Raw genomic sequence first — 8,552 nt, 5'->3', positions numbered from 1 at the left:
CTCGCAATCCTTTTGGCCAATAAAAACCTGTTGGCTTCCACAGAATAATCTTCTCTGGAACTGTATTAAATGTCTGCAGTCTAGTGCAAGAGTTTTGTCCCTTTCCTTTCTTAACCCAATCTCTTATATTCTTTACTTGTGCAATATAGTATGTTCAGAATAAAACTTTACTAGCTCAGGCACTTATGAAACTTTTGTTTTCATCCAATTTCAAGAGTCAGAGCGTTTCTCGTGCACAATTCTGATGAACTGCTGCATGGTATTGCCCATATATATTGCAGGAAACTGTCTAAGTGGAAACAATAAGGAAGTTTTCCAAAGTTGCTGATGTCAGTTAGCAAGCTGCCTTAAAGAGAGAGAGAGGGAGAGAGACAGGAAAAAAGATAATACCACATTTCCACTTGTGAGGTCTGTGTCTCAAATAGCTTTATTGTTCCTTTGTGGATCTGTAGGTATTTGCATGGCTACCTTCTGGGCACAGAGGTTTTAAGCAAACTCTGAAATGAAGGACATTCAATTACTATCGCAAGAAGTTCAATGAATAGCTTCCTTGAAAACTTAAAAAGCTCCAACTTCTGTCCCCCAGGGTCGGTAAGGTTTATTTGTTCCACTGCCTGTCTGCTGAGGACTGGATGTGGCTGATACCGATAAGGGCGGGCTGATGGCTGTCGTGGCTGCCACTGCTGCAGCTGCGTTTGGGGGAAGCATGGGGAAGGCTCCTGCGAAGGACAGAGGGAAGCTGTGAGCAGCTGCCGTGGCTGCTGCTGCGGCAGCGTGGACAGTGGCCGAGAGGGACAAGAGAGAAGTGGAGAGAGGTGGCACACATGGGGCCACACTGCCTGTCGACGGCATTCGAAGGGCAGAATCGGCATGGGCAAACGTGGCGGTGAGGAGAGCAGAGCCGTGGACAGGAGGCACTTCTGCAGTCGTGGAGAGGCGACAAGGGGTTGACTCTGAGGCATGGAGTCCGTTTGGTTGGAGCAGGGCCGCAGGAAGATGGTGGAAGGCAGCCGCCCAGTGATGAGGATGTAGGGGGTGATGGTGGTGGGCCATGGAGGATGTCATTGCCGCTGCCTCCCGTTGGGAGGCGCAAGTGCTGAGATGAGAGACAAGTCGCATGCGCAATGGGTCCGACGAGTCCAGACCTTCCACCGAGCTCAGATATCTTGCTACCTCTGTAAGGCACTCTCGGAATCCAATGCTCATGAAGTCCATGGCAAGAGCATGGGCGTCAAAGTAGCCTAAAAGGATATTTGTGCAAAAAAGGGGAAACGAGAGATTGAGAAAGAGAGAGAGGTAAGAAGAGAGAGAAAATGATGCAATCAGTACTAATAAACAACTAATGTTCTACTCTGTCCTTAAGATCTGAGTAGAATTTGATACTTTCTGAAAAGTTTGCAAGCTATTTATGGTTTTAATTATTGCAGAAGTTTATAAAGTATACTTTGCAATTTACATGTGTGACAACTCTAGCAATACAATATGCTACAGTTGCTCTTGCAACCAAGTATCATGCGGGAGAAAAAATTAAGAACATCCATCTCTTTCAAACACTTCCAGAAATTAAAAAAAAAGGTGCTTCTTGTAATGTGGGATAGTGACATTCTCCAGCAAGCTTTTCCATGGTAATACAGAGTCCCAGTCTCTCTGTCTCTGTCACATGAGTTGGAGATTAAAGGGCTTATCTGAAATATCCTCATTCTCTTGGCATTTATAACAGAAACATGAAGTGCATTTTAACAGCTTGAGGACTTTCTTTGGAAACATGCTGGAATCTCATCTTGTAATAAATTCATAAATGCTGTTTGAGAAACAAGGATTTTTTATAAGTGAAAACATCTTGTCATTACTTTTTATGAAAAATAATTAATGAAAACAAAACGAAGATTTTTTTTTTTAATTTGATTACTAATTTGAAGATGTGGAACATATAATTTTCTTTCAAGCAACATGAGGCTGCTTACTGATACGAAATTAAACCATCTGCCCTAGAGTCGATTCTAACGCATGGTGAACCCATGTGTGTCACAGCAGAACTGTGCTCTATAGGGTTTAAAATGGCTGATTTTCGGAAATAGATCACCAGGCCTTTTATTTTTCTGAAGTGCCTCTATGTGGGCTTGAACTATCAACCTTGTGGTTAGCAACTGAGAGCATTAACTGTCATGCCACCAAGGGACTCTGATATGAGATTTTTTTTGTTGTTGTTGACAGCTGCTGCTGAGTTGGCCTCCAGCTCACTGCACTGAGACCAGACCGCTGTCATTCATGTTGTTGTTGTTGTTATGTGCCGTCGAGTCAGACACGACTCATAGCGACCCCTCCTTGGGGTTCCGAGGCAGTATCACTATGGAAGTAGATTGCCCCATCTTCCTTCCAAGGAGTGGCTGGTGGATTTGAACCGCCAGCCTCCTGGTTAGCAGTCAAGTGCCGTAGGCACTATGCTACCAGAGCTCCCGCTGTCATTCATGGTGGCTGTTTTTTCGGAAGTAAATCACCAGGTCTTTATTCCTAGTCTGTCTTAATCTGGAAGCTCCGCTGAAACCTTTTCAGCATCATCGCAACATGCACACCTCCAGTAAAAGACAAGTGCTGGCTGTGCTTGAAGCATATTGGCTGGGTATCAAAACCAAGTCTCCTGCATGGAAGGTGAGAATTCTACTGAACCACCAATGTCCTTGCCTGCCATGTGCAATTATTATACTGTAACTCCTAAATTTCCTCAAGTTCAATATTTCTGTCCTTCATTGTTTAAATTACTTTTTTCCAGCGTTCACCCAAGAAAGTGTCTATTAATTGTATCACTGTCTATGCACACACCTCCCACACCTATAGTTTTAAAACCATAGAAATGGCTGGAACTGTGTCACATGTGTCATCTTAGCAGCTCTTTTTATCCCATTCAAAACATCTGAATAGAAAATAAAAATGTCTGATAATTATAGTGTCAATACAGAGCACCATAATAATCAGACATTCAACAAAATGTCACCACTCTGAATGTGTTCTTCATTATGTATAAATGACTTTTCAGATTTCTTTCTCATTTGCTACTTTTTTAATAGAAATTTTCAAATTGAAAGTTTAGTCTACTCACTTTGGGATGCGTATATACATAAATGGAAAGTGTCACTTTCAAAGAAGGTGATTTTCACAGAAGGTATTTGCTACATTATCTTTTTATGTTTTTGCATTTATCATCTATTTAAAAACCTTTAAACTATTAAAAAATAAATTATTTCATTTTGTAATCACATATTACGGAAAAAGTAGTCACATAGATTGAAGTCCCCAAAAGATGTCTGGGGTAAAAAATATATGCCATCAAAGCAGTAACAACCACAGGCTGATAGAAAAGAATATCATGAATGTGGAAGAGGCAAGAAAAATAGCTGTCATCCCATGAATTTGGCCAAGTTAGCAAACAAAGCCCCTGGGATTAGGAGGGAAAGCTACACCTGAAGAAGATGCCTCCACAGAAAGCATTTCACATGAGAAGTCATCAGTGCCATGAAGGCTTCTGGCTTCCAGGTCAGAAGGAGAGAAGTAATCATCAGAGTGGACAGAGTCCAGAAATGGAGAGGGGTTAGCAATTTAAGTTGTTGTTATGTGCCATCGAGTCAGACCTGACTCATAGAGAATCCTCCTTGGGTTTCCAAAGCAGTATCACTACAGAAGTAGATTGCCCAACCTTCTTTCTGAGGAGTGGCTGGTGGGTTTGAACCTCCAGCCTTCTGGTTAGCAGTCAAGTGCCTTAGGCACTACGCTACCAGAACTCTACTAAATTCTCCCTAGAACTGATTATAATGCCAAGATAGATCACAGAGAGTAGACTAACAGAACTGGAACCCCAGAAGCCTCCAAGAGTATTTATGTGTGGTCACAAAGGCAGGCAAATTTGTGGTCTGCTAATTATGTAATTCTGTGTATGACTGAGACCTCTGTTGCATCTAAGGAATATGTTGATGTTGTTAGGTACCGTCAAATCACTTTCGGTTCACAGCAACCCCATGTGGCAGAGTAGCATTGCCCACAGGGTCTTCTAGGCTGTGATCCTTAAGCAGCAGATTGCCATGTATTTCTCCATGGAACTACTGGGTGGGTAAGAACAGCCAGCCTTTCAGTTAACAGCCGAGCACTTAACCACTGTATACCACAGCTCCTAAGAAATATAAATTATGTAAATGCTCTCTTATTGCTAAATGCAGACAGAAATTACAATAGCTGCTTCCTACAAATGGATCTTGGGATGACAATTATAACACACATGTCCATGCCACTTTCTGTGCCAGTACAGCTCACGGGGCTTTAGGTGAATTAACTCACAACCACCTTGTGAAATGGACACTATTATTGTCCTCATTTTACAGATGATGAAACAGGACCTCAGAGGGGGTTAGTCATTTACCCAAGGTCACAGAACTAATAAATGACAGAGACAGGATTTGAAATCAGGCAACTGCAGGAGCTGTGCCTCTCATCTAAGCTCTAACAGCATAAGCCCCAAACTGCCAGCCCCTGTCTTTTAAGGCCAACACACCCTCCTACATGATGACCTCTCTAATGGCTCAGCAGTCAGATGACTTAGATGGAGGCTGCTTAGAAATGTCCATCTGTAAACTATTCTGGGGTGAATTTTAGGTCTGTTCAGGTAGCCAAGAATAGCAAGCAAGATGAAACTGTTTTTACACTAAAGCATAACAATAATATTGCAGCTCATGCCCAATATTTGAAGCCTTGTCGCTAATAACAGCAAGAGAGGTAGAGAAAACAACTTATCTTGCACCATCGTTACTGTCTTCAGTCTCCTAATATCCTCAGATAGTAGTTGTGGACACAGAATCAAGGGGTTGGAGGGGCTTTGGAGTTCACAGTACTCATGTAGGCCCCAAGATGCTATAGAGAACTTCTGCCAAGGTCAAGCTGAGGCAGGGGCCAAGCTAGGCTGGGTCACTGCTTCCAACTATCCAGTTCTTTTCTCTACAATGTGAGAATGTTTGCAGCCTGTGCCTTGGGCTATTTTATTTCAACAAGCAGAAATCACAACTCTATCCTTACTCCTTATCCTTTCAGGAAGATTCCTTGAGAAGGGACAACCTGGGGCAGGTCTCATCATGTGGGCTTCCATGTACACAGATCACCCCCAGACTGACAAGAGCAACAGAGAGTTAAGGTCAGGGCTGATGTTCTACAGGTCCTCACATGTTGATGTTGTTGTTGCCATGGAGTCAGTTTGACTCACAGTGACCCCATGTGGCAGAGTAGACCTGTCCCATAGGGTTTCCTAGGCTGTAAGCTCTACAGGAGTAGATTGCCAGGTCTCTCTCCTGTGGAGCTGTTGGTAGATTCAAACCACTGACTTTTCAGTTAGCCAAGTGCTTAACAACTGTACCACCAGAGCTTCTTAGTACGGCCCTATCAGAGTTAAATATGAAATATTTCATACCAATTGATAAACAAGTCGTTGCTCTCCAATATCATCGTGATTCCATGAGTTACAGAGTAGAACTGCTCCATAGGGTTTTTAGTGGCTATAATCTGTCACACAGGGGTGGTCACAATGAATCAGAATCAATTCCACGGCACCTAATAACAACAATCTTTATGGAGCAGATCTCCAGGCCTTTCTTATGTGGTGCTGTTGGGTAAGTTCTAACTGCCAACCTTTTTTGTAGGCTATTAGTTGAGTGCAAATCACTTGTGGCACCCAGAGAACCTAGATACCAGGTACTAAAACGATGCTGAGCAGAGAGAGGCCCTAGGATTCAGTCGCAGCACTTACTTCCTTGTGGAGCCTTCTTTTTGCCCTGTTCTTGAAGATATTGAATAATCCCCTTGGCTATGATGAATACCAAAGGATACAAAAGGCAAAGTCTAGTCTGAGTGATGTTTGGGGAAATTGGCTGATACGTGAATTTCAGGATTTCATGTTCATTTTTGTCAGGAGGTGAGAGTTCCTCCCTGAGGCCCTTGACAATTCCTCCCTAAGTTTCTATCCCATAGAAAGGATATCACCCAGGGCACCTGCTCTGGTTTTCTCTCCCTAGGAGTGACTCTGCTCCATTGATGATTTCTAATCCATAGATGCATTACCTACATTTCTTATGTTCTACATGATTTGAATCCAAGAAAACCTAACATCTGAAAACAATGAAAATAATTACAGGGTCACTTCCTTTGGAATAGCCCTTACATTGAGTTCTAGACCCAATTTAGTGGGAAAAAAGCAGGAAGAGGAGGATAAGAAAAATATTGGATCTAACCTTCTGTTTATATTTGGATGTTTGTGTATTTGTTTTGTTTTTCTGTACAGATTCCAGCATGCTTTCCTGAAGTCCCAAACAAATCTCTGAATCTCTAACCAGCCTGCCATGAATGAAGCTTTACTCCCATAGTATTATGAAAGCAAACACAAGCCCAGGGTCAAGAGCTTCTTTTGTTCCACAAGTTCTTTCCCATGAGTTCAATCCTGCCATTAGCATTGATTTCCACAGCTTTAATCTGGGACCTCTTATCTCAGCTTGTTAAAGAACTGTTCAGCTATGACTTCCTTACATATCAGGGGAAAAAGATGCAAAGGGGAAAAACGAAGTTTCCTTCTTACCTTTACCTCCTGTTGCCTGAAGCATCTTCAAATGATCCACTGTCATTTGTAATATTTCAGCTTTTTCTAATTTTGCAGATCCCTTTATTGACAAATAATAAAGTCTTACAAGTCCTATAGCAATTAATTTGGAACATTTTACACTGAATTTTGCCTTTTATTAAAAAATTCTACATATAATTTTTTTCACACAAAAAGTCTGAAATTTTCTAAACTTCACATGAAAACACTTACCACTGTGTCACATCTAGTGACAGGTATCTCCATTTTAATACTTAAAGACTTAAAGAAGACATAATTTTTTATAATAAAAATAATTATTCCATCAAAACTACTACATTTGTGAAAATTTCAAATTTTGCACTCAGTTTCTACCTTCAGATACAACATACTTTATTATAGTATATTAAATAGTCTTATGTGAGCTTGACATCTATACCAGATGAATACTAACTCTGGCACACAAGGAGAGAGGATTTTAACAGATTATTGTTAAAAGTAGATTTTTCAAAAATGGAAAATTCTAATAAGCCTTTAAAGTAATTCATACTAGACCATTGATTAGGAGAACCGAAAATAAAAAAAGGCAGGCTTGTAAGGTTTTTCCCAATAATTACCAGTAGGTGTCACTGTGAATTCCAAGATCTTAACTGAGTAGGGAGAATTTTCTACTTAAATTACGGATTTTGGAATCCTTTAAAAATAGTTTTTAGTAAACTTGTCTTAGAAATACATTTAATGTACCTTGCCTTTTAAAATAATCTCTGGAAACCTACTGAAATGAAAAATGCCACCTTAAACTGGCTTCTAATTTCCTGGAAGAACTCAATAATTAAACCAATATACAAATTTTTAAAAGGATACTGAATTTTATTTCAGGTTCCAATGCTGTACTTGTTTGGCTAAAATTATCAGCATCCAGTACATGGTAAGTGTGTCAGAGTTATTTAACTGCTCTAAAGAACATTCTAATATTGTGACAGGGCCAGGTCACTGGAGTTAGTAGCCAAGCCCTGAACGGGAAGGCCTCTGTTTATGGTAACTGCCAAACAACTGAGGTTAGCTTTCAAGGTTTGTTTTAAGTCAACATTTAAGGGGTGGTGGTGGGGAATATAACAAACCAAGAAAAAAAGAAATCACCACACTGACAGCTTCTCATAACTGTAGATATTTTGGTATGTAAAACTAAAAAAATATCACCGATTACCATTTTCCTGCAGCCTGTATTGCTGCAATTTATTGTAACTACAATTCGTAGATTTCATTTGGCTGATCAAAGATAGCCTCAACATATAAAATAGGTGTCTTTTTTGTCTTAACAATATATAACCAAGAGCTTATTACATCCTATTCTTTTGTCAATGTTCTTTTCCATGAAGATGTACAAATAATTTCAGTGAAGGTAACTTAAAATGAAAACTGAAGTTTCTGAGTAATTTCCAAGAGCTTTGTAGGCTTTGTTTTATAAGGTTTTCGAGTTCATGAAGTAAACAAAATGGAATTTACAAACATTTGCTATCTATTATTTTCAACAAGAATATTCTGCCATCTTTTGAAAGATGCTCTTAGAAATCCATGCCATTAGCTACTGCAGTAAGAGAAGAAACACACCTTCTCTTAAATCACAAAGGACGATTTAAACATTTGGCTTTCTACTTTTCTAAGTATGCAAAATTGTCTTTTGCTTTTGTAAAGGAAGGCTTCAATTCAGAAAGGGAGATCTATGGCTAGTTTGATTTTCACCACAATTCCAAAAAGATGCCCCAGAACAAACATCATTCTTTAACACAGAGATTAAAAATGCAAGCAAGTGGCTTGGTCAATAAATTTTATTAGTATTATTATCTAAGAAACAGAGCTGGATATATTACTTTCTAGGCTTTGATTATTTTTCAAATAAGAAGCTTACTATCTTTTTTTCAACAGTTTGAGACCAAAATGAAATCAT

General features: G+C 40.0%; 1 protein-coding gene across 1 annotated transcript in view; it reads right to left on the bottom strand.

Moving 5' to 3' along the window:
• Positions 1-558: 558 nt before the first annotated feature.
• Positions 559-8,552, bottom strand: part of HEY2 (hes related family bHLH transcription factor with YRPW motif 2) — a 10,679-nt gene continuing 2,685 nt past the window's right edge. The window contains exons 4-5 of the mRNA XM_007946590.2: positions 6,605-6,686; positions 559-1,241 (exon numbers count right to left, since the gene is read on the bottom strand). Of these exons, the coding sequence (XP_007944781.1) occupies positions 559-1,241; positions 6,605-6,686 (765 nt within the window). The remainder of the gene's footprint in view (positions 1,242-6,604; positions 6,687-8,552) is intronic.

This window comes from Orycteropus afer, unplaced genomic scaffold (assembly GCF_000298275.1).
Source record: "Orycteropus afer afer isolate SDZICR_OR568_19922 unplaced genomic scaffold, OryAfe1.0 scaffold00167, whole genome shotgun sequence".
NCBI lineage: Eukaryota > Metazoa > Chordata > Mammalia > Tubulidentata > Orycteropodidae > Orycteropus > Orycteropus afer.
The sequence above is the reverse complement of the archived record's forward strand: the minus strand, read 5'-3'. Positions and strand labels throughout refer to the sequence as shown.